The 25,158-nt window shown below is 25.7% G+C and overlaps 15 protein-coding genes across 15 annotated transcripts; 8 read left to right on the top strand and 7 right to left on the bottom strand.

Moving 5' to 3' along the window:
* Positions 1-102: 102 nt before the first annotated feature.
* On the bottom strand, positions 103-879 carry SRAE_2000111800 (Hypothetical protein; the record flags this gene model as incomplete). Its single annotated transcript, XM_024652033.1, has 1 exon — positions 103-879. One exon carries the CDS (start codon positions 877-879, stop codon positions 103-105), a length of 777 nt encoding a protein of 258 aa, XP_024505650.1.
* Positions 880-1,003: 124 nt separating this feature from the next.
* SRAE_2000111700 (Cathepsin Z) lies at positions 1,004-2,504 on the bottom strand (the record flags this gene model as incomplete). Its single annotated transcript, XM_024652032.1, has 6 exons — positions 1,004-1,143; positions 1,193-1,532; positions 1,575-1,751; positions 1,791-1,810; positions 1,889-2,126; positions 2,169-2,504. The coding sequence occupies 6 exons, from the start codon at positions 2,502-2,504 to the stop codon at positions 1,004-1,006; spliced, it is 1,251 nt and encodes a 416-aa protein (XP_024505649.1).
* Positions 2,505-2,789: 285 nt separating this feature from the next.
* Positions 2,790-3,768, top strand: SRAE_2000111600 (Hypothetical protein; the record flags this gene model as incomplete). The annotated part of the gene is made up of 3 exons (XM_024652031.1): positions 2,790-2,891; positions 2,938-3,288; positions 3,337-3,768. The coding sequence occupies 3 exons, from the start codon at positions 2,790-2,792 to the stop codon at positions 3,766-3,768; spliced, it is 885 nt and encodes a 294-aa protein (XP_024505648.1).
* A 1,135-nt stretch (positions 3,769-4,903) lies between these two features.
* SRAE_2000111500 (Zinc finger RNA-binding protein) lies at positions 4,904-7,219 on the bottom strand (the record flags this gene model as incomplete). The annotated part of the gene is made up of 4 exons (XM_024652028.1): positions 4,904-4,932; positions 5,014-6,231; positions 6,289-7,089; positions 7,135-7,219. 4 exons carry the CDS (start codon positions 7,217-7,219, stop codon positions 4,904-4,906), a joined length of 2,133 nt encoding a protein of 710 aa, XP_024505647.1.
* Positions 7,220-7,530: 311 nt separating this feature from the next.
* SRAE_2000111400 (Glutaredoxin-like family and Thioredoxin-like fold domain-containing protein) lies at positions 7,531-7,810 on the top strand (the record flags this gene model as incomplete). Its single annotated transcript, XM_024652027.1, has 2 exons — positions 7,531-7,662; positions 7,703-7,810. 2 exons carry the CDS (start codon positions 7,531-7,533, stop codon positions 7,808-7,810), a joined length of 240 nt encoding a protein of 79 aa, XP_024505646.1.
* A 721-nt stretch (positions 7,811-8,531) lies between these two features.
* On the top strand, positions 8,532-9,599 carry SRAE_2000111300 (Threonine aspartase 1; the record flags this gene model as incomplete). Its single annotated transcript, XM_024652026.1, has 2 exons — positions 8,532-9,431; positions 9,591-9,599. 2 exons carry the CDS (start codon positions 8,532-8,534, stop codon positions 9,597-9,599), a joined length of 909 nt encoding a protein of 302 aa, XP_024505645.1.
* Positions 9,600-9,615: 16 nt separating this feature from the next.
* On the top strand, positions 9,616-13,804 carry SRAE_2000111200 (Condensin complex subunit 1; the record flags this gene model as incomplete). Its single annotated transcript, XM_024652025.1, has 4 exons — positions 9,616-9,862; positions 9,904-13,021; positions 13,069-13,090; positions 13,154-13,804. The coding sequence occupies 4 exons, from the start codon at positions 9,616-9,618 to the stop codon at positions 13,802-13,804; spliced, it is 4,038 nt and encodes a 1,345-aa protein (XP_024505644.1).
* Positions 13,805-13,941: 137 nt separating this feature from the next.
* Positions 13,942-14,855, top strand: SRAE_2000111100 (Ribonuclease H2 subunit A; the record flags this gene model as incomplete). Its single annotated transcript, XM_024652024.1, has 2 exons — positions 13,942-14,590; positions 14,632-14,855. The coding sequence occupies 2 exons, from the start codon at positions 13,942-13,944 to the stop codon at positions 14,853-14,855; spliced, it is 873 nt and encodes a 290-aa protein (XP_024505643.1).
* Positions 14,856-15,895: 1,040 nt separating this feature from the next.
* SRAE_2000111000 (Nematode cuticle collagen, N-terminal domain-containing protein) lies at positions 15,896-17,519 on the bottom strand (the record flags this gene model as incomplete). The annotated part of the gene is made up of 7 exons (XM_024652023.1): positions 15,896-15,921; positions 15,966-16,110; positions 16,155-16,483; positions 16,529-16,978; positions 17,021-17,207; positions 17,253-17,279; positions 17,511-17,519. The coding sequence occupies 7 exons, from the start codon at positions 17,517-17,519 to the stop codon at positions 15,896-15,898; spliced, it is 1,173 nt and encodes a 390-aa protein (XP_024505642.1).
* A 155-nt stretch (positions 17,520-17,674) lies between these two features.
* SRAE_2000110900 (tRNA (adenine(58)-N(1))-methyltransferase catalytic subunit TRMT61A) lies at positions 17,675-18,727 on the bottom strand (the record flags this gene model as incomplete). The annotated part of the gene is made up of 1 exon (XM_024652022.1): positions 17,675-18,727. The coding sequence occupies one exon, from the start codon at positions 18,725-18,727 to the stop codon at positions 17,675-17,677; it is 1,053 nt and encodes a 350-aa protein (XP_024505641.1).
* Positions 18,728-18,755: 28 nt separating this feature from the next.
* Positions 18,756-19,399, bottom strand: SRAE_2000110800 (Vacuolar protein-sorting-associated protein 25; the record flags this gene model as incomplete). Its single annotated transcript, XM_024652021.1, has 3 exons — positions 18,756-19,039; positions 19,077-19,276; positions 19,341-19,399. 3 exons carry the CDS (start codon positions 19,397-19,399, stop codon positions 18,756-18,758), a joined length of 543 nt encoding a protein of 180 aa, XP_024505640.1.
* Positions 19,400-19,854: 455 nt separating this feature from the next.
* SRAE_2000110700 (Hypothetical protein) lies at positions 19,855-20,260 on the top strand (the record flags this gene model as incomplete). Its single annotated transcript, XM_024652020.1, has 2 exons — positions 19,855-20,017; positions 20,220-20,260. The coding sequence occupies 2 exons, from the start codon at positions 19,855-19,857 to the stop codon at positions 20,258-20,260; spliced, it is 204 nt and encodes a 67-aa protein (XP_024505639.1).
* Positions 20,261-20,324: 64 nt separating this feature from the next.
* On the top strand, positions 20,325-20,986 carry SRAE_2000110600 (40S ribosomal protein S6; the record flags this gene model as incomplete). Its single annotated transcript, XM_024652019.1, has 2 exons — positions 20,325-20,876; positions 20,927-20,986. 2 exons carry the CDS (start codon positions 20,325-20,327, stop codon positions 20,984-20,986), a joined length of 612 nt encoding a protein of 203 aa, XP_024505638.1.
* A 645-nt stretch (positions 20,987-21,631) lies between these two features.
* Positions 21,632-22,222, bottom strand: SRAE_2000110500 (Adenine phosphoribosyltransferase; the record flags this gene model as incomplete). The annotated part of the gene is made up of 3 exons (XM_024652017.1): positions 21,632-21,864; positions 21,907-22,085; positions 22,125-22,222. The coding sequence occupies 3 exons, from the start codon at positions 22,220-22,222 to the stop codon at positions 21,632-21,634; spliced, it is 510 nt and encodes a 169-aa protein (XP_024505637.1).
* Positions 22,223-23,590: 1,368 nt separating this feature from the next.
* On the top strand, positions 23,591-24,876 carry SRAE_2000110400 (Zinc transporter ZIP2; the record flags this gene model as incomplete). The annotated part of the gene is made up of 2 exons (XM_024652016.1): positions 23,591-23,695; positions 23,743-24,876. 2 exons carry the CDS (start codon positions 23,591-23,593, stop codon positions 24,874-24,876), a joined length of 1,239 nt encoding a protein of 412 aa, XP_024505636.1.
* Positions 24,877-25,158: the final 282 nt, after the last annotated feature.

Genomic DNA, 25,158 nt, shown 5'->3' with positions numbered 1-25,158 from the left:
TTGATTGACAAAGAGACATTTAAAACGTTTATTGTTCATGAATAACATATTGTTAATAGTTTATATTAATTGTATAGAGTGTTATAAAAATTAAAGTTAGTTTTAATTCATTCGGTAGATCTCTTTCTTGTCTTTACTTTTTAACTCAATGTGCTTTAGGGTAATACTCTTTTGCTGATAAATATATGGTTTATTTCTGTTAAAATAATGAATTATTGTTGGAAGAGTTGCAAATTGAACTTTAATATTTACTTCAGAATTTATATCATTTTGTTTATTTGTAACATTATCACAACACTCCATATTTGATGCACCGAGTTTTCTCGTTTTTAAATGAACAACACTTCTAAATGTATTGGCAGTTACATGCTGCCATCGAAAATACACATCTTTTTGAAACACTATTTCCAAATTAGAAGTAAATGGATCAAATTTTAAATCTTTTAATATTATATATTTTTCTAGTTTTACACTTCCGCCTACTACATCAATTATAAATGATCCATCAACTCTCATATCTTCATCTAAAGTTGATGAATTTCTTTGACTTAATCGTTTTCCATTACAATTACCTTTTAATTTTTCATCTAAATATTCTGATTTAGTTAAAGATGTTGAATCAGAATCGTCATCTTCATCCATCTCTACTTTTGGTTCTTTCTCTATAGCTTCATCCGCTAACATTTTTAATGTTGTTGTGTCGGGTTCATTAAAATTTATATTAAAACTTGATGGTTGTATTTCATCTTTGTTAACATATTTCCAAGTAGATGGCCATTTTGAACAATTTTCAGATGAAAGTGGTTTTACTGATCTAGAAGAATTTCTAGATATTTCTTGTTTTAAAATATCTGGTACTTTTAAAATTGAAGAAAACATTATTTTATTTTAATCATAGATTATTTTTTATAAACAATTATTTTTATTAAAATTTGTAAAGAAAAATTTGAATAAAAGATTTATTGGTAAATTATAATTGAAATATTTTTAACTATAAAAAAAATTAATCAAGATTAGTTATTATAGGATCAGCATAATAACAATCTTTTTCAATTCCCAAATTTAAATCATTTCCTGTTACAGTTCCATTTGTGTATTGTGAAGTGACAATTCTAAACCATCCACGTTCTCCCCAAGCTTCACCTAAAATATTAGAAAATAATGTTATATATTTTTCATAATTTATACGTACCCCAACTATTTCTTACAATCCAATATTCAACATTTGTTTCTTCATCTATACCCCATCCTGAGACAGAAACAATATGATTTGGTTCAGTTGTATTGACTCTTTCTGCATAAATTCCATTTTTATATCCAAAATCGAATTTTGGTGTACATGACATGCTACATGCAATTGGTCCTTTTGATAAAATTTCTGACATCATATTTAATCTTCCACTAACTCTTCCATAATCACCAATAAAATATTTTGTATAATTAGTAACAGGTTCACATTTGTCTGGCCAACAGGTACCACAACGATTATATGGATCACATTTATCATTAACAGCTTTGTAATTTGAGCAACCCTATTAAATAATTTTATCATAAAAATTTTTTTATAAACATACCTCTTCAACTAAACCTTTATTTTTAGCATGCTCTAAAACATCAAAAACTTCACCACCTTGACAACTTCCTTTTCCATTACAATTAATAATTTCTTGTGGTGATAACATAGTCATTGGCCATCTATTTTTTCTTGCAATATTAAATCTATCATTTAATGCACCAGTTGTTCCAAAGACCTATTAATTAAAAATTATTATAAGATAATAAAAACTTACCCAGCAACTTCCACAATAAACTATATTTTAAAAAATTAATAATTATTAATATTTATTTATGTAATTAGAAAATGTATAATAATTGTTGAAATACTTACCTGGTATATGTTGATTACGATTTGGTGAGCAATAATTTGTTCCATTTACATTACGCCAATCAAAAGTCTTTGGTATTTGTTTTTCAAATCCTTCAATTTCCCATGATCTTGGTTTAGTTTTTTCACCTGCTTTTTCCATATTTTTACGATAACATGGTCCACGATGATTTCGAGCATATTCACGTGTCTCATAATTATCATGAAGAGTATAAAGACCATCAGTATTACTCAAAAATTCCTATAAATAAAATATTTTATATACTTTTTAATAATTAAATACCTTAATTTCAGCATTAGTATCTCCACTTTCGTATTCAGCACTTTCTTCATAAAGATTTTTTGTTATTTGTAATGATGCTTTATCAACTTTCTTTTGACTTTTATTTTTTTTTTGTTTTAATATTTCTTCATTAGAAAAATTTGGTTCTGGTATCATATCCATAAATTCGAATCCTATATGTTGAGGAGTGTCATCTAACTTTAATACAAAATCAAAACCATGATTTAATTGATTTGGTTGTTGTAAAACTACATTCTTTTCTTCAAACCAATTTCTTGATTGTCCAAAAATGACAAGTGAGAAGACAGTAACAACTAATAGAAAAAGACCTTTCATAGTTGAAATATAATTTTTATCAGTTTGAAATTCATATTTATATACTAATTGTAATGGCTTTGTTTAAAATATATGTGTTTGATAACATTAAAATATTTGATAAGATAGATGTTTCAAAGTTTATGTTAAACTATGTTTAAATAGTGAATATTTTTTTTTACAATTAAAGTGAATGAAAATTAACATATAACATTTTTTAGTATTAAAATATTATAAGACAAATTATTTATAATAAAAATTATGTAAAAATAATCTTCTATACTGATTTTTATTTTTGTTTCACAAATGTCTAATCTTTTAAAAAAAAAGGAACAACTACAGTATCTTTCAATACTTAAAGAAAATACCAAAGAAAATATAATAACAATTAAAATTAATGAAACTATTGTATGTTTAATAAAATTTTAAAAAAAATATAAATAACAATTTCTAGGAAGCGAATACAATTATTTTAAACAATGATTTGGTTATTGAACATATTGAAGGAAATGAATGTCTTTTTGAATATTTAGTATTAGGTGATAGAATAATTGAAGAAAGTGGAAAAAAATTACTAAATGAAGCTATTTCATTACCAAGTCAAAAAGTCAATCAATGGAATATTAAAATAGTTAGAATTGGTAACTATATACCCATATCAAAAGAAAGATTTAAAAATATTGGACTTGAAGGTAGAGAACCTGGAGCAGCGTATTTTTGTCTTAATATTCAAAAACCAATATCAGAAAAAGTAGAACTTGGAGTTACATGTTATGGTAGTCAAAATTCATTTTATATTTTAGCTGTATGTTAAATAGTTTTTATAATAATAATATAATTTAAAATATTTTAGATAGAACCTGATACAATTGGTGAAATAACATTTTTAGAAGGTGATAGAGTATTAGACATTGAGGGAGAAAAATTTGGACCATCAGCTCAATTGAATGATTTACTAGAAAAAGGATTCCAAAAAAGTGATTCCCTAAGTTGCGCAATTGAAAGAGCTGTTGGAAAAGCTCCATTAAATCGTTTAAGAGATTTACTTATGACATGGTATTCTTTTAGACCAGATCCACTTCCCGATGTTGCTTTGGTTGTTGATAATGAAACAAAACTTGTTAAGAAAGGTAAATCACTACCAAAATCAATTCTTAAAAAAAATAAATCACGTCAAAATAGCAAACAAAAAATTAAAATTTCTAAAGATAACAAGAAATTTGAAATGAAATCAATAGTTCCTAATAACTTATTACTAGAAAGACTAATAAAAAAACCTTCTTGATAATAAATATAATTTTCAAAGTAATTATAACATTTAAACAAACTATGTTAATAAATTGTCAATTGAACATACTTCTTACACTTAATAAGTTTTTAATGCTTCTATTAAGTATCGAATACACTTTACTAATTGTCAATACTTCACAAAAAATAAAATGTCAACAATTTTTTGATAATTTATATTAAAAAAAAAATTATTAATATTCAATGTTATAAATAAAATTACAATTTTTATAAATTACTAATATTCTTAATGATAGCTGTTTAAAATATTTTTTTTTATATTAAAAATGAATTTTCAAACAAATGTAGCTATTTTTTTAAATTTTAAAAATTTATGAAATGTCTTATAATATACAAACAGTTTAAAATCTGTTTTTAAAAAAAGTAGTCAATATTTTAATAGAAAATATTTCTTTGTCTTATTATAAAAATTTATAATTTTAAATGCAATTTATAAGTTTATTTATCAATAACATGCATATGTTAAAAAAATAATTTCAAAAAGTAATAAAAAAAAACGTTTATTTATTTTTTTAATTAAAAATACAAACTTTTCGATTTTTTATGTTAATTATCAAACTAAAACTTATTTAATTTATAATAAACTTTTTCTTATCAATTTATTATATTTTACAAAAAAAAAAATTATAATTTAAAATATTTATTTATTCAGAAAAAAAGTATCCTTTATATAAGACAATAAATCTTTTTTTTTGTATAACATGTTCATCATTTCCTGTTTATCAGTTGTAAAATACCCTTTAATAATAATATTTTAAAGGAAACAAAACAGAATAGTACTTCTTTTCCTCCCGCTTAATATTTAAAAATTCTTCTTCAATTAACTCTAAGACATAGAGATTTTCAACCACAACCACTTTCCCGTAAAAAATCCTGAAACTTGTTTATTAATATCCTGCTACAATTATTTAACAATATCATTAATCGTTAAATAATTATAAAGTTTTGAAAAAAAATGTAACAATACTAAATTAATATGTATGTTTACATATATTAAAAAGTTGAATTCTTTTTGTAAAATTCAACTTTTTATATTAAACAATAAATATATAAAAAATTTTTCAATTCAAAAATTAAGACAAATATGTAAACATCACTAGTGTAGTTTGATATTACAATTCTTTTTTTAAATTTTTAGCTTCTGGAATTAGAAAAAATTTTTGAATTATTTATTGTATAAAAAAAAAAGAAAAAATTCAATCCCTTTTTTTAATGATCTCACCTGGAAAGACTATAATTCCATCAATCTTTCTTTTACGGGAGACATCCATATTGTCACAAATTTCATCTTTTGAAACACCATTATTTTCACAAAGACTAGGAGAAATTAAACAATTAGTGTCTTTTTCACCAAGTGTTTTTTCAGGAAAACTACTTCCAACTTCAGTTTTTTTTCCCAAAAAAATTATATCTGATAACTTGTTAAAAGACATCATTCTTAAAGCATGTTGAGCACAATTTGTAATATCTTCTCTATTTTGTTGACTAAGATTTTGTAAAACATTTCTCTCGTCACGTTCACATGGATCAATTATAACAAACGACTGAGGAATAATTAAACCTGATGCAAGCATTTCAAGAAATCTTCTAAGTAGACCTGAAGGATATAATCTTTCTTTTAATGATGATATTGATGTATGAAATAAAAGAAGCATGAGATATACATCTTCACTAAATACTTTCCATGATGGTATCTTATAAGCTATTTGGCGTAGTATTTGAATTGTAGATTTAACCTCTTTATTTGAACCGTAGTAATACTCAAACCAATTAAAATGTCTTACTTTTCTTAAGATGTTATTTGTAGAATCATATGAAAGCACTTCAGAGGTATGTAAATTTGATATATTTGAATCACGACAAGCAGGAGAAGTAATACATAAACAAATGAAAAAATCTGTATCTAACTGACTTATTATTATAGATGAATCATCAATTTTTGGTTCAATTTTCCATTTACTTTGAGATATTTTTTCTAATTCATCTGATAAATTACTAACAATATATTTAAAGTTTTCACATGTAGGATAATCATTTAAAACAAGATTTAAATCAAATTGTTTATCAATATTTATTGCAATACCACAAGGAAGAATACCAACTTTTTCAATGCATTTGATTTTTAAAACATTGTCAGGAGAATGCTTCACTTCAATAGAAAATAAATTTTTTATAGCTTCTTCTACTATTTTGTACACTTCATTAATACTAGCTAGTTTATCACTAGATAAAGATAATTGTTCACATTTTTCATAAATTTTTTCATCTTCATGTGTTAAAGAATAAAAGATAGGCAAACTAAATGTCATAGCATAAGATGTATCATGATTTAAAATATCGTTAAATAAAAATGTAGAACGTTGTTTTTCAAGTTTATTTTTTTTTACGCCCTTAGTTTTTACTTTTTTACCACAATTTCTTTTTTCACCTTTTTTAATCACTTCAGAATTAAAAGAAGGATTAACTTTTTGTCTAAATGAAGAATGATGTCTCTTACCAGAAAGATGAATATTTTTTGCGTTAACATCACTAAATCGACACTCACACAATTTACAACTATATTCAATAAATTTCCCAGTTATGTTGCAGTTTATTATTTCAATGTATTCTTCACCAACTACCTGTTTACCTCCACTTTCTTCTAAATCTTCAATCTTTTCTTCATTTGTTCCTGGATCATAACATGGTTCTTTAGTCGAAGACACGGGATTGTAATTTACTTGAGGTATTGGCAATTTTAGCCTTTTTAAATTTGCTATCTGTTTTTCATGAGCTTTTCCTTTAACATGGCTAATTAAAGCATCCTTACTACTACATAAAACCTCACAAACTTCACATTTATATGCACTACCCTGCTTAACTGATTCATCATTATTTTGCTTTACTAATGCTTCACGCCTTCTGTGATTTTTACCTTTGATATGATCATCCAATGCCTTTTGATCTGAACATGGTACTTTACAGAGATCACAATGAAATTGTGCACCTTTTGATTTATTAATGTTCATCTGAAAAAACTTAGATTTCCTATTACTAGTAGTAGCATATGAATTTCGTTGTGAATTTATAATAGATTTTCCTTTTCCATTGTTAGGATGAATGATAGTAGAAAGATACTTTGTTTTTGAATCAGATACAAGATTAGGAATTGTGTTTATTGGATTATGGTAAAAACCACCATTAAATTCAGGATTACAACCATTGAAACCATATGGGGGATAAATACTAGTTTGTTGATAAACGATAGGATTGTAATTATTGCCACCCATACAATTTTGACTATTTAGTTGATTATCAGCTGAAATAAATAAATCCTAACTAAGAATTTTTCTACCCTACTTACAATAATTATTTGAAAAATGTTGAGATGACATTGTAGGATTATTAGAATGATAATTTGCAGTTTTTCGGTTTGGAAAACGATTCATAATAAACCATGAAACAAACAATTTTATTGAAAATGCAAAAAACCGTTTAAAATATTAAAATCCTAGATAAAACTTTCAAATATAAATGTATATAAATATAAAAATGTAAGAAGTATACACTCAAATTATTGGAGAAATGATACATTTAGTAGTTCGTTACAGGATACTATAGATATTATTACCTACCATTTGGTTTCACAGAAGGCTAATTAATTATTTACCATTCTTCTATGAAACCACAATTATTTTGCAAATTATTTTTTAGCAAACAAAATTATTCAATAAGATGTGCTTCAAAGTGTACCAAATTTATGTTGATATCTAGCGAAGATTGTAGTTTATGTCATAACTTTAAAACTCAGCTAGACACTTGGAATATAAAAAATGGAAAAATTATAGATTACAAAATTGTTCCATTAAAATCAACAAAAGAAATATTTGACGTTAGTTGTAATTTCCATCTAATAAATATTTTTTATTCAGAAATACAAATACGATCAACCTGTACTGTTACATAAAGACACAGTTGTACTTAAACATTTTTTTAAATCAAATAAAATAAAAGAATATTTGGATAAAGAAAACAATTAAATAATCAAATTTCATATTTTTTCTATTTTCTATTAAAACATTGCCAAAAAAAACTTTTTAAAATTATTTTCAAATTTATTGTTTTTAATGATATTATTAATTGTTCTGTTCAAACTATTTTAAAACATTATTAAAGGGTATAAAATTTTAAATAAATTGCCAAAAGTGTTGTATTATAAAGTATATCAATATTTTGGAGACAATTTACATAAATTTTTATCAATTAAAGAAATTAGTATTAAAAAGATACATTTAAAAGGTGTTTTTTCCTCAATTATGTGAATATTTTAAAAGTTGAAATTGTATAATATTTCTTCTCATCGTTATATTTTAACTTAAATTGCTACAACCAAACTTACTAATAATATTAATGTATTAAATGAGTTCATTTTGATTTAATATACATATTTTGGCACTATAAATTGGTACATTTTCATAAATCTATAATTTTGTTTTATTTTTTTACTTTAAATATTTAAAAACACTTTTTATAAATGTGAATATTCTCTTCAACATTAAAATATAATAAATAAATGTGACATAACTTATTAGAAACATGTGCAAAATATGACCTCATGAAACTTGCTTTTCTCATTGTAATTTCAATTAACATGTATAAGACAGTACATATTATTCCACATGTGTTTTATTCTTTGTATAGTGAAATACAAAATTAGGCGGCTGTAATAACTGGACAATATTGTGCTTTCTATTCTTGTTCATGTTTGCTGTTCATGGTGGAGCAGGATATCACAATAAAGGTGTTGAGAAATATTGTAGAAAAGCTGTAAAAATTGCTCTACAGAATTCTAATATTGTTGATGGAGTTGCATATCTTGAAGATATTAGTAAGTTTAATTGTGGTTATGGTTCAAATCTTACAAAAAATGGAAGGGTTGAATGTGATGCTGCCGTCATGATTTCAGAAAGATATATTTTTGGTGGTGTTGCTGTTGTTGATTGTTTAAAAAATCCTGTCAAAGCAGCGCAAAATATTGTATCTAATCTTATGAAAAATGATGATTGGGATGTAACACCACCAATGGTAATTTCTGGTAATGGAATTAATGATTGGGCCAAAGAAAACAACTTTATTATTATTTCAAATGACGAACTTATTAGTGATAATGCAAAAAATATACACAATTCCATAGGTCAATTATTATCATTGGATACTTGTGGAGGTTGTTCTATAACAAAAAGTACTGAAATATCTTCATTAAGTTGTGTTTCTTCAGGAGGTGTCGCTTTTAAACAAGATGGAAGAATTGGACATTCAATTATGTTTGGTGCTGCAATATGGTCTGAACGTACAGAAAATGGACAATGTATTTCTATATCGATATCTGGGTTTGGTGAAGCTATTTACAGAACTCATCTTGCTCAAAAGATATCAAAAGTATTATTCAAAGCTGACAATAATAATGAAATTTTTTGTTCAGTTATTCAAGAATTTTTAAAGGAAGAATTTTTAAATTCTCCTCAAAATTCTCTATTTCCTAGTAAGCGATTACTTTGTGGAGGAATTATTTTATTTCTAAACTCGAATACCAATCACAGTGAAATCATTTCTTTTCATAATACTCCTAATTTTGTTTTTGCATTTTCTGACGGTCAAAAGGTACGGTGTTGTTTTTCTGAACATAAAAGTAAAAATGATTTTATGGTTTCATCACATTTCATTAAATATCCTTTTTAATTTTTTTGTCGTTGTTTTTAATTAATAATGTTATGTCGTTAAAATATTTATATTTGAAAAATTTAACTTAACTAATTATAGGCAAACTAATTTTTATTTTGAAGATATGGATAACTTCAATTTTTGTATCGGAATTGTTGATTTACACGAAAGAAGTGATGATGATTATTATAAAGTTGACGTAATTTTTGATGATGACGAATGTGAATCAAGACTTAAAAATTTCGATACTTCTGTCAATCCAGATACTTATAATTTTGAAAATCTTCCAATGATTTTTGATGTATGTTACTCTGCTATTCGAAGTACAAATATTTCTCTTAGAATTAAAGCATTTGATTGTATTTTAACATGTAGGTTTAATTTAAATATATAATTATATTTATTTTTATAGTTGGATATGAGCAACAAAATATATTTAGTGATTATATAACTAATTTACAGAATTCCAATGATTATCCGGTATTACAAAGACAGGCAAAATGTATAATCAGTGATTTATTAATGATAATGTATGGTAGTCTCCAAATTATGATGCGTCTTGAAGAATCTCATAAAGAAATGTATTCAAATACATCTGTTAATAAAAAAGGAAATAATGAAAAGATAGATAGATACATGCTTGATATAAAAGATTTAAGAATTAAATTTGTACAATACATAACAGATTTGTTTAAATATATATCCGAAGAACCTCGTTTTTTAAACATTATTGAAGAATCTGGATTTTTAACTCATATTTGCGAAACTACAGTTAATGTTCTTGTAAAATTTATAGATCATAAGCGTTTTCACTACAAAGACGAAAAAGAAGATCTTGTTAAGATATTTATACCATTTGCTTACATTATAAAATGTTTAAACTCTTCAGAAATTGTTGGAACAGGATTGTCAGATATGTTTGAGAATTCACAAAGATTCTGTTCATTTACGAATTTTTATTTTATTGATGCATTATGTGATGTCGAAGAGTATTTTTCATTACCAGAACATTTTTTTGAAGATGTATACGGAAAGATTATTGATGTTTTTGTTGAGAAAGCTCCAACGGATTCGTTAAAAGAAGGCTCAAGCAAAGTTTTTATCTCTTCTTTAAAATCATTAACACAAAGAAAACCAAAATTTATTTTAAGACATTTTCCAAAATTGGCAACAGTACTATTTTCAGAGTGCGGCTACACAAATAAAAATTGTGTTTTATCTATATTAGGACAATTGGTTGTAGATTGGTCTAATTTCAATAATTCTGAAGATTTAGAAATTAGAAGATATTTTGTTGAAAAGATTTTATCTTTTGAAGATGACAAATCATCTCTAATCCGAGCAAAATGTCTTTCTATACTTAAAGAAATTATTGAAAAACGTGTTCTTGACGATAGTCTTTCTGATATTGGTATTTTGAAAATATTAAATAATTCTTTAGTAGATGAACAAACAAGTGTAAGAAAAATAGGTTTACAGGCATTAAAAGAATTAATTGCAAATAATCCATATTCTGAAACTCTTTCATATGATTTTATTAATAAGCAATATAAAAAAGCTTATAGTGATTTGGAGAAAGTTAATAGCTCAAATTTTACTTTAGATAAGGATGCAATATTTAATGATATTAATAATATTTTTGTTTATTATAACAAAACTAAAGATATTTCAAAATACAAAGATGTACCTATTGACTATTTACCTTCATTACTTGATAATACTGAACGAATTAATTTTTGTGCTAGTTACATCAAGCAATATGTTGATTATCAAAATTCATTTAATGTTGAAGAAATTTCCAATAGTATTTTCAATTATATTCAAAATCTTTTAGAAAATAGTGAGGATGATTGTGAAACAGATTTGTTAACTGAACAATGTTTAGATAATATTGTAAAATTGTACAAAAAACTTAGTTTTATTCGGCAAATGGAAGATTGTTTAGATAAAGTTTTAAAAATAGCATTTAATGGAAGTGTTTATGAAGTTAGAGAAGCGTTGTCTTTGTTAACTCTTTTCAAAAAGTTTGGTATTGACAACAGTATTTTAACTTTTAGAAAAATTTGTAGACTTGCATTTAGAAAAAATGAAGATCTACAGCAGGAAGTATTTAAATGTATTGCTTGTGTTTGTATTTCAGAACATGAAGATACAGAAACTAGATATAAGTCAACATTACAAAATGTTATGGAATTATTAATTGGTGATGAAGAACATCAACCAGGTGTTGAAGAAGCTATTGCAAAATTAATTATATGTATAGATACAAAAGATTTTTTGAAAAAAAAAGAATTTATGGATAAGAAAATGTTTGAACTTTTATATAATAAATATATAGATTCAGAAGAATCTGACTCTACAAAAAGACTTGCCGCTATAAGACTTGTTAAAATCTTATCTCTTTCTAGACCTAATCTTGTTAAAGAAAAGTTAGAAAATTTAAAAGTATTACTAATGAATGAGATGAATCCTATACAATTTCACGTTGAAATATTAGAAATTATTTATCAGTTTGGAAGAAATAATTGTGATTTGATAGATAAGAATTCATTTCTATTTCACTTTGACGATGATTTAATAAAATTTTTATTCTCAGAACTTCAGAAAAATTTAGATAATCCAAATTACACTTTGTGGCTTTCGGTAATGCATAAATTTGTTGCAATTATATTTGATGCATGTTATGAATCAACTTTCATAATATCTGAATTTTTTCAAGTATGTCTAAAGAAATTAGAGTTTCTTCTTAAAATTCAAATAAATTTAGAACAACTTCATGATAATTTAATTGAATCATTTCGAAAAGGTGATGATTTGACAATGACAACTGCTTTAAAACATAAAATTAACCGTACAAGAAAATTTGTTTGTTATAAGAATAGAAAAGTTGATCTTGTTGCAATACGATTGTCAGAATTTATTGCTGAAGTTGGATTAAGATTTACTGTTTACAATGATAAAACTTTTGTTCATACAAGTGCTAGTATTTTAGATACTTTGAAAAAAATAAAAAAGGGTGATAATAAATTGACTAAGAAAATTGAAATTTTTAATGGAGACATGAAAAATCTTACATTATGGGAAAAACAAATTTTAAATAATGAAGGTATCTTTTTTACCAACGAAAGCACAGAAGCTCAAGATGAAGCATTTGATCAAGGTTTACCATCGGAGGAACATTTTAAAAGCATTGCTGTAAAAAATGCTAATAATGAGGCTTTCTTAGAAGGTAGAATTTTAGAAAGAATGATGCAAATTACTATTTTTATTTGTTTATCTGAGAAATCTAAAAAAGATGGTGAAGATTCCATAAATTGTTTTTCAAAGGAAGCTGTCAATTCAGCTTATACTGCTTTGTCTAAACTTGCTCTTGTAAATGATACTATTTGTTCAAGAATTATAGAAATCTTATTTAATAGACTTTATAAAGTTGAATCTCATACTAAAATTAATTTGTTGATAACAATTACTGATCTTTTAATTCGATTTCCAAATAATGTTGAACCATTTTCTGATCATTTTATTCAAACGTATGTTTTTAATTTAATTTTTTTTTAAATATTTTAATAATTTTTAGTGTTTTGGATAGTGATATTCGTGTAAGATATACATCTCTTTCTCTTATTGTTTTTTTGATTCTTAAAAATCTTTTAAACTTTAAGGAATCTATTACGCATGTAGCTAGGAGATTATTAGACAAAGATGATACAATATGTAGTATTGCTCAATACTTTTTCCAAGAACTTATGAAAGAAGATAAAGATGCAATAAAAATAATTCCAGAATTGATATCTGAATTAATCTTTCGTCGACAAGATATATTATTTGAAGAATACCAAAGTATTGTTTATTTTGTTTTATCATTAATTGAAAAAGATTCTATATCAGATTATCTTATAAACAATTTTTGTGATAGACTTAAATCTAATACATCTGGCGATGAAATACAACGAATTGAAACAGCTAAACGTTTAATTTATGCAATAAGTTTGTTAGAAATTACAGAAAAATCATTTAAATATATTTCTATGGCTTTTCCACACTTTTCTTCTCTTATACTAAGTGAACAAGAAATATGTGACTTTTTCAAAATAATTGTTGAAGATATTGAAAAACTTTGTATTAAAACAAATAATGAAGACAATAATGAAATGTATACCAAATTTATCACCTTTGCCAATCGTGTTATTGATGGTAGTATTGATAACGTTGCTGAAAATGAAGAACAACAAAAAGAATATTACAAAGAAATTGTTGAAAAAAATAAAAAAACAAATAAAATAAAAAAATCTGTACTTAGTCATGTACAATAATTTTTTTTTTTATTTTTTAATATTTATAAATAATTTTTTTATCAATTTCTTTAATTTGATAATTTTTTAGATACTGGTTAATTATCCATTTATTTTATTAATTGTATTATTCGTATTAATGATAAACTTTTAGATAAATGGAAAATTTTGATTTTCCAAGTTTTGCAAAATATGAAGTTATTTTAGGAGCAGGATTTAATAAATTTGCTAATGGTATGCCATGTATTCTTGGTGTTGATGAAGCAGGGAGAGGTCCTGTTCTTGGGCCAATGGTTTATGGTTTAGGTGTAATTCCAGAAAAAAATCAAAATTTACTAAAAGAGTTAAAAGTTGATGATTCAAAAGCTTTAACAGATACTAAAAGAAGGCAAATATTTGATAAAATGAACAATGATGATAGTATTAAGAAATATTTTACTTATCGTTTACATGTTATTTCACCTAGAATGATAAGTTGTAAAATGATGATGAATGAAAAAGGAATTTTAAATGAAATTTCACATTCAAGTTGTATAGATCTTATCAAAGCAGCAATTGATAGTGGGATAAATGTTAAGGCTGTTTATGTAGATACAGTAGGGCCTAAAGATAAATATCAAAAAAAACTTCAAGATATATTTAAAAATATACAAATTGTTGTGTCTGAAAAAGCAGATTCGAAATACCCGATCGTCTCTGCAGCATCTATAGCAGCTAAAGTAACACGTGACAATAAAATTGCTAATTGGGATTACGTAGAAGGTAGCAAATATTGTTGTAAAATAACAGGTTCAGGGTATCCTGGAGGTATGTTAAATTTTAAATATTAATATAAACATGAAATATAGATATGAAAACTAAACAATATCTTATTGATAATTGTGACAAAGTTTTTGGATTTACATCATTAGTCAGATTTAGTTGGGACACTGCTGAATCATATATTGAAAAAAATTGTTATAAAGTAAACTGGGATCCATATAATATAAATAAAACAAAAGAAAAAACTGGTGTTAAAAGACCTGCAGTTACACTTTTAAATTATTTTGCTAAAGTTCGAAAATGTGTATAATTTTTTTAAATAAAATTGTGAAAATTCTTTTGTTTAATTATTTTTACGTAATTGAAATTTTTTTTGAAAAAAAAGATGCCTATTGCAGGAATCGAACCTACGTCGCCACGGCCACAACGTGGAGTACTAACCACTATACTAAATAGGCCGAAGGCGGGGCTATCGGAAATTAATAATGAAATCATTTATATAAATAAAAAGCAATTAAATAACGTTATAAAAATTAAAATAGCTTTATTTATAATGTCAAATATAAACTACCAACCTTTTATAGGCTACTAAAATAATGATATAATGGTAAATGAATCAACTAATGTGTTTTGTTTTATAAATTATGTTTAGAATTAATGTTTTTTATAGTTAAAAAATTGTAACCATGTGATGTTATTTTTAAACTAACAATTAATTTGAAAACTTTTTTGACTATGATTTTATACTTTAATATAATAATTATGTTATATGTAATATCCACAAAATATATATTTACAAAAAAAAAACAATAATTTTTTGATTCCAACTAATCTTTTGCATTAATAATTTAGTAAATATAATAACATTAAAATCTAGAAAAAAAATATTAATTTTTAGCCTTACAAACATATAAAAATTAACCTGTATTTTTATTAATATAATATATATCTTTAAAATATATAAGATAATATATGGATAACTATAAAAAAATTTATAAAGATAATAGAAGTGTTTTTTATCTTAAATGAAAAATAAAATTTTTAATGTTGAATTTTTTTTTCTTTTTATCAAACTTTAGATAATCATATAGATTTTTATTTATACAGTTTTAGAAAAATAAAAACAATTAATCATCACTGTACAATAAGTTATCAAAATTAATATTTTTTAACAAAAATATTATTTTATTCAAATGTTTTTGTTTGATAATGAATAAATCAAAAACTTTGAATGTAGAATGATGCAACAAATAAGAATATTTACAAACAAAAGAAATGCTAACATTTAAAAGAATTAAAACATTTATTTCATTTATAAAATTTCTACAACTAGAATAAAAAGTTATCAAATTAATATCCTGGAGCTGTTCTTGGAGCTGAAAAAAAGATGAATAAAATATATTGATATAGTTAAACTTACCAGGGCAATGATCACATTGTCCTTTTTGTCCAGCTTCACCTGCATTTCCTGGTGATCCATCAGATCCTGGATTTCCTGGAGCTCCTGGTGGACCACTATCTCCTGCTGGTCCTGGTGGTCCAGGTATTGAAGTTCCTGGTGCACCCTAAAAAAATTGTTTTTAAATACTCGTAGCTTTAATAAACATACTGGTTCTCCATCATTTCCTGGTGCTCCTGGTGGACCTGGTGGTCCAGGTGGTCCAACTGGTCCTGGAGCTTCATTAACAGATCCTGGTGCTCCATCAGGTCCTGGGTTTCCTGGTGTTCCATCGCTTCCTGGTGGTCCTGGTGGACCAGCTTGACCGGCTTGTCCTGGTGAGCTTTGTCCATCGTTTCCACGTGGACCTGGATTTCCTGGTGGTCCTTTTGGTCCTGGATTTCCTGCTGGTCCTGGTGGTCCTGGTGGGCATGCTCTTTGGCACCCTCCACCTCCTTGTGCATCTGCAGCTCCATCGGATCCTGGTTCTCCTGCTTTACCTATAAATTATTTTGTAATATTAAATTTATAAAATAAATTTTTACCTGGTTGACCGTCAGCTCCATCTTTACCATCAAGTCCATCTTTTCCAGGTGGTCCAGCGGGTCCTGTTGAGCATGATCCACCTGATGAACCAGATACTCCTGCAGAAGAATATCCTCCTGCACCTCCTCCTGCACCTCCAGCTCCACCTCCGAAACCTTGAGCTGCACTTGAAATACCACCACGTCCAAATCCAGCACCACCAGCGCCACCTCCAAATCCAGCACCGCCAGCTCCAGCGCCACCACCATATCCAGCACCTCCACCTCCAGCACCTCCAGCTCCACCGCTGTATCCTCCTCCACCTCCTCCGTTGCTTCCAGTAGCATATGAAGCAGCTCCTCTTATAACATTTCTTCTTCCAAAGAATTGTTGGTTTTGATTATAGTTAGTTTCTCTCTTATGTCTTGTACCAACAACAGATTCTATTTTTTGTAATTCTTGCCATAATCCTAAAATTTGATTATTTTAATGAATAGTTAATTTTAATATACCTTGACTACGATGAGAACAAAAATTGACTTCTGTATCCAAAGATGCTTGTACATATTGAATATAATTGTAAAGCATTGGTACAAAAATAACGGCAGTAAGAAGAGCAAATGTTGTTGTTGTTATTCCAACAAATGCAAGTCTTTTCATAGATTCAGCTTCACGCATTTGATATTTTGGATCAGATTCCTAAATTTATTATAATACAACAGAATATAGAAAAAAAAAACTTACCATGTTAAAAAAGGGAACAGATATCTGCTATAAAATTCTGAGTTATGACCTAACCTTATATAGTGATAACAGAATAGCTAAATAAAAATAAATAACCTGAAATTATTCTACAAATATTTTATCGTGTTTCAATATCTTTTGCAGATTGTTATTTAACGATATGAAACTAGAATAAGACAACTTTTAGGATAAAATTATAGCTATTTGTAAATGATATCTCTTTAAAGGATACCTTTATAATTATTATTTTAATTAAACTAGTTGCATAAAGTTACATTAAAAAAAATACTACTACAAAATATTATTTTTATCAAATTATTTATAAACACATACTCTTGAAAGTTTAAAAAAAAACAAATATTTTAGTTAACAGTTAAAAAAAAATAGAAACTATAATTAAAAGAATTTAAAAATTTAACAAATTAAAAATGTGGTAATAAAGTGGCATGAGTCAAATATCCAGTGTGTGTTGGTTGAGAATGAGGAAATGAAACTATTGTTTTTGTTGTCAAAGAAAAATCAGCATCATCACATCTTTCTAACTCATCATCTTCATTAATTTCAACAATAGATCCATCAAAATTTCTTTTTTTACCTTTTTCAATTTTGTAATTATTTGTTTTTATACAAGGAATTATTCTTTCAACAGAATCAGTAAAAATATTAACTCTTTTATCAAATGCTTTTAAATTATCATTAAACAATTCTACACTTTTCATTGTTTTTGGAATAATTTCAATAGTTTCAACTTGTACAAAACCTTCTTTACGTAAAACTTCACAACTTTTAATAACCTGCTCAATACATGGAGAAAATGAAACAATTCTACCACCTCTTTCTTTAGATAAAGCTTTTTTTGCCCATGATATAGCTTCCCAAGGAGCTGGTAAATCAAGAAAAACAGCATCAGCTTTATTTTCAACAACAAAACCAACTTCACAAACATTTCTCATTACAGCAGTAGTAACATCTTTTAATCCATGTGTCTGAAATTCGTCTATAACTTTTGTAACTCGTAATTTGTCAATATCATGAGTATACAAATGACCTGTTGGAGCTATTGCAGTAGCCAATTGATGAGATAATGATCCAGATCCTGTACCACTTTCACAAACAATAGAACCTGGTTTTAAGTCAAGATACATTAAAATAGCTCCAATATCTGGAGTATATAAAATTTGTGTTCTTCTAGGCAAACATCGTGTCCATAATGCAGGAATGGGACGTAAAATATAAACAAATCCAGCTGTTGCTTGAACTCTACTTCCAAAAGGTTTACCAATCAAATTACTATGATGAATATGACCAAAACGCATATTAAAACTTTCTCCACTTTTTACTTTTAAACTTTTAAGTTCTCCATAACTCATATAAATAACCACTTCATCACCATCTTGAATTAATTCTTCGTTATGCATAAAATTACTATTTCTTTTCTCTATAATTTCCATCCTATCACTATCGTTATTAACCATATATAATATAAAAAAAAAGTTTATAGATTTATGGTAAAAATTTGACTCCTTCTGAACCAGTACCAATATTCATAAGTACTGCTTTACGTTTATTTTCTAATGTTTGTAATGACTTAATAAGAATATCCTTATCAAGACCATAAAAACTTTCTTTTACTGTATCTTCACCTTGAGTTAATTCAAAAAGTGTGCAAGGTGAATTAATTAATCCGTTTTGTGAAGCCCACTCGTATATTTGATCACCCCACTCAGAAGGAGTTCTCCAATAGACGTGACAACGTGTTTTTTTAGAATCCAACCACTCAATGTGTTCTAAAAAGAAATAAATATTTATTATTTTATACCATACCTTTTTGTTCTAAATAGTCAAAAACTGTTTTAATTCCGTCTAAATTTAACCTCCTATTTAACTTCTGATTACAAAATAATTCACTACAAGAAATTTCGTTTAAATCTACAGTATAAAGAGATAAATGATGGCAAAAATCAATAACTAATCTTCCCCAAGCTTCTAGTTGTTTTTCCCTAGTTGTTGAATTTGGTTGTATACTAAAAAAATAATTTATATAATAAAATTTTAAAATAACTTATTTAACATTAATTTTAATCTTACGTGTAAAACGGAGGAAAATCGTAGTGCCAAGGAAAATTGAAAGTTGTTGATTTAGCCATATTATTCCGGAAATGCAAATCAGTTAAATATCTGAAGATATTAATAATTATTATGTATGTCATTTTTGCATTGGTTACGGAATAGATAAAATAATGGCAAAAGTCATATTCATACACGTATTAGTCAATTAAACAAATTAAAGAAAAATATATAAATTAATAAATCAAATATTTATTAATTCATTAAAATAATAATATAATTATACTAAAGCTAATTTAAATGTAAAAATATATAATACAATTATTGAGCAAAAAAAAAAATACAACAATATGTAACAAAATAAAAAAAATATTGGTGTCCTAAATCCAAAATATTCTTTAAAAAAAATATTATTTAGAAGATTAAAAATATCAAAGAATTTGAAATAAAATGACAAGAAAGATATATTGATGAGATATTATTTATAATATTTTTACTTGAAAATAATATGAAAATTTCAGATAACATCATATAAATGAAATGTCCAATACTTATTAAAGTTGGTGAGGCGTTTCTTCGTGTTTTTGTGCAAAGTTGGTCTTGTAGCGAACTCCTGTCAACTTACGTTGGGTTTCCATTTTATACTATTGTACCTATTTTTTTTTTCCAAATTGGATGTTTAAGCCCTTCAACAGCAAGTAAATTTATCTTAATTCTTAAAATTTTAATTTTTACGCTATTGCGCAATATTTTCAGTATGATATTTTTTTCCCGTAAAACGATTGATTTTAGATATTTAAAATTATATTTAAAAAAAAGGCATAATTGCCATTTGGAGATTGTTTTTATATTTCTATATATTCTTTTTTTATGTTATTTAATTTTTACATTATTTTATAGGGGTAATTCATCATGAAGTTGAACATCGCTTATCCAGCTAACGGAACACAGAAGCTTATTGAAATTGAAGACGAGAAAAAAATCCGTCCATTCTATGAAAAACGTATGGCCCAGGAAGTCGAAGCCGACTCTCTCGGTGATGAATGGAAAGGATACATTCTTCGTCTTACAGGAGGTAATGATAAACAAGGTTTCCCAATGAAACAAGGTGTTCTTACAAATGAACGTGTCCGTCTTCTTCTTTCAAAAGGACAATCTTGTTACAGACCACGTCGTGCTGGAGAACGTAAACGTAAATCTGTCCGTGGATGTATCTATGATGCCAATCTTTCTGTTATTGCTGCTATTATTGTTAAGAAGGGAGATAATGAAATTCCAGGACTCACTGATGTATCTGTGCCAAAAAAACTTGGACCAAAAAGAGCATCAAAGATCCGTAAGCTTTTCAACTTAACAAAAGAAGACGATGTTTTGAAATACGTACTTCCAAGAACAGTAAGTAATGGAAAACGTGTTGTAAAACCACGTGTCCAACGTTTGATTACATCAGATAGACTTAAACGTCAAGCAAAGAGATTAGCCGAGAAAAAAGCCAGAACCGTCAAACGTAAGGAAGAAGCTCTTGCTTACCAAAAAGTTCTCGCTAAGTTTGCTAAGGTAAGAAAACATTTTTTTTAAACATATTAATATATTAAATTATTTTATAGGAAAAGCAAGCTGAAAAAGCTGCTAGAAGACTCTCTTCTCACAAATCTGAAAGCAAGTAATTTTTTTTTCCTGGATGTGGAGTTCCTTTATCGTTGTTACATTTCTTGTTTAACGTTGTTTTAATATAAACATTCGTGTAATACAATCTGTTGAGATATTATGTTTTTTTAATATGATAATTTTTTTTTATAAGAAACTTGAGATTATACTATTTTTTTCTCTAACATTTATTAATTTCATACCTAATGAAAAATATTCTTTCGGTTATTAATAATTTAATGATGTATTTATACTTCAAAAAAACAAATACTATTTTAAAAAAACAATTGAAAGGAATCATATTACTATATTATATAAATATATTCTAAAATAATAATCTTTAAGACACATTTTGATGTCGTTAAACGTTTTGCTGCTTTTCATTGTGAAGACAAGGTGTATTTTAAACTTTCATGGAAATATACTTTGAATGATTAATTTATTTTTAAAATTTATTTGATTCCTTTTACAAGTTGTAGCTACATATATATTTTCGAAAAATTCTATAAAGTCATTTGGTTAGTAGATTACTATTTTTAATATATTTTCCAACATAACAAAATTTTATTTTTTTATAAAATTTTAACATAAAAAATGGTAACAAAGAATACAATAATTTTTAGTTACCAACAAAAACGTAATATATATTTTAATTGATACCATAATTAAAATTGAATCATAGCTTCAAAGATTGTAGATTCAGGTAATTTTTCACGTCCTTTTAATTCAGTTAATTCAACCAAACAAAATGCATTAACGGGGTTTGCACCTGCTTTCTTAACAACATCTATTGCAGCACTCATAGAACCACCAGTAGCTAATAAGTCATCCAATATCAAAACACGATCACCAGATTTAAAAGAATTTTTTTGTACCTCAAAAATATCCTCCCCATATTCTTTAATATATGTAGCGCTGATACATTCTCCAGGTAATTTACCTTTCTTTCTTATTGCAACAAATGGTACATTCATATGAATTGATACAATAACTCCAAAAAGGAAACCACGAGCTTCACAAGCAGCAATTGAATTTATTTGACTATTCTTGAAATAATTTGCTATAGATAAAGCTAAATCATTTATCAAAACAGGGTCTTTGAAAAGAGGCATAATATCTCTTAAAAAATTATATTAAATAATAAAAAAAAATACATACCTGAAAAGAATTCCTTTTTTAGGAAAATCTGGATAATCAACCAATCTATTTTTTATTCTTTCTTTAACGTTATCAAAAGCTTTTGAATTATTTTCCATGATTATTTTTATAAATAGCTGAAAAAATTAACAATACTATAATAAAAAGTAGAAATAAATAAGCATTTTTTTGATTCATAAATAAACAAAAATTTAAATACAATTGATATATTGAAGGATAAATATTAATCATACAAAACTAAGTAAACAAAAAAGGATATTTAAACATGGAAAAAAATTATTAAAAGACATAAAACTTTTTGGTCTTTATATGCGTATACTAAACTATTATAGACTAAAATCAAGCTATAATAATCAATTGATGGAATGATTTTTTATTTAACTTTTCCGCACGTATAATTTTGTCTTATCACATATACATAGTTTGATTAAATGACCTACTGGGTTTAGTTTTACAAGATACAAACAGTATACAAGCTATATTATTTAACCTGTATCTTACATATACACCATGTTGAAAGTATCTATACTTTTTTCTATGTTGTATACAAACTGTATATATATATTCATACAAAAAAGAATACAAATAATTTTTTTTTTTGTAAATTAACAAAACCATGAAAAAAAAAATTTTTTATTTTAATTTAAATTTTAATAAATTTAAAGAAATTTAAAATTAATAATCAATTGCCTTTACTAGTAATATTATCCTATCTGTATACAAGATATAAAAGTAAAATTCCAGAAAAATAAGCGTATTTCCAATAAATTCAGGATAAAGATGTCCTATGACGATGTATTTATTCCTCTTTTATAACAACTTTTTCTTAATCATCATTATTTTGTCATTTAACATTCAGCATCTTATGTTAATAAAAGGAAAATGTGAAAAAAAAACACTTTTATGCTTTTAAAGTATTCTAACTTTTGTATTTTAATATATTTGCGATGTACATAACTTATTTTAACATAGATTCACCAGTTACTACAAAGTCTTTTACCTTTTTGAATGTAATAAAAATTGACAATCATAAAAATTTCTTTCTTTATGCAAAATTGTATTTTTATTTTTTATTATTAAAGATATTTTTAAATGTTTAGAGTATTAAATAAATTTATATTGCCATTAGTTAAATATAATATATATATATTTTTTTTCATAAAGCAAAATTTTTCATTCATTCATTCATTAGTATGTATTTTATTTTTCAAACATAAGCTATTTTTTTTTTTCTATAATCTAATAACATCATTTACCTCTACATTTATAAATACATAATATTATGACATTTTGTACATTAAAATACTTTTATATTCTTTAATTATTTGACGATGTATTAAATACAACTTTTAGCTATATATGTTTCTAAATTTTTTTTCAAATAATAGGAAGAAATTTAGATACTAATAACTACAAATAAAACTATTCTTTTTTTTTTAATTGGATATTTTTTATAATTAACTATAATGGAGCATGATCACCATGTGGAAGATAATCTATTGATATGGAGAATAATTCTTCTTACTATTATGGTTGTCATGACTTTTTCTATTGGAATATTACCTGTTAAAGTAAGTTTTTATAAAATATTAAATTTATTATATGTACATTTTTATAGATATTAAAATTTCTTCGAAAACGAGCAGCAGAAAACAGAAGTAGACAACAGGGAAGTTCAAGATTTTCGTCACTTTCTCTATGTATGCTGACATGTTTCTCTGGAGGAGTTTTTTTAGCAACATGTTTCTTACATCTATTGCCTGAATTAAATGATCACATTAAACATGTTGTTGTTGAGCATGATTTTCATATAGATTATCCATTAGCTGAATTGTTAACGTGTATTGGATTTTTTTTCTTATTTTTTATTGAAGAATTAGTTTTAAAATTTATACCTGCAGCTGGTCATGGACATTCTCATTCTCAACCTATAGAAAAATCGCTTTTAAAAGTTTCTGAAAATGAGTTGGAAACTTCTTCATTTATTGATACAAAATCACATCCATATTTAGAGAAGGGAAATAAAAATGGTAAAAATCATCTTTTAAATATAGGTGATGAGAAAAAAAAAGATGTTGAGAAGATTCAGGCTATTAGTCAAATGACGAAAGGAAATGATGATAATGATAATTTTAGTTGTAAATCATTAGCTTTTGCCGAGCCTGAACGTTGTGAGACAGATTGTCATAAAATTGATGAGCATCCTCCTATTCGTATGAAATCTCATCCACATAGACATTCACATGGAGTTAGATCAGTAACTTTTTTATTAGCTATATCCTCACATTCTGTCATTGAAGGATTGGCATTTGGAGCAATGAATACTAAAAAGGGACTTCGGGCTCTTTTTATTAGTCTTATGATACATAAATTAATTGTTGCATTTTCAATGGGTTTACAGCTTGCTAGAACTCATGCACATAATATTAAATGGGTAATAGTATCAATGTTTATATTTTCTATAACTTCCCCAGTTGGAGCTATTGTGGGAAGTTTTGTACATAATATTGAAAATGAATATTTAAAAGACATTCTACTTATGATAATGCAGGGTTTAGCTGTTGGCACATTTTTGTATGTCACATTTTTTGAAGTTTTAATCAATGAAAGAAATAATGAGCATAATAATTTTCTTAAATTGGCATTAATAGTATTTGGCTTTTCTGTTATTGGAACTTTAAGATATTTTGATCAACATGAACACAATCATTCTCATGATAATAAAATGAGTATGCATTCTCATGATCATTGATAATTTTAAGGAAACATAATTAATGGATAAAATTTAATTACTTCTACATTACCTATTAAATTTATTACTTGAATCTTTTGTAAATTTATATTATTAATAATATAAATGAAATAAATTATTTTATTTGGTGATAAAAGTATGTTTTTAAAATATATATATATATATATAATATATACTTTTCAAAGTGCAATTAAAAAATTATAATTTCCTTGTATTATAATTAAAACTGTACTTAAAAATTATGAAATAAAAATAGTTAGTTCCTATGACAACATTGTTGAC

This window comes from Strongyloides ratti, assembly GCF_001040885.1.
Source record: "Strongyloides ratti genome assembly S_ratti_ED321, chromosome : 2".
NCBI classification, from domain to species: Eukaryota; Metazoa; Nematoda; class Chromadorea; order Rhabditida; family Strongyloididae; genus Strongyloides; species Strongyloides ratti.
This window is presented reverse-complemented; position numbering and strand designations above follow the sequence as displayed.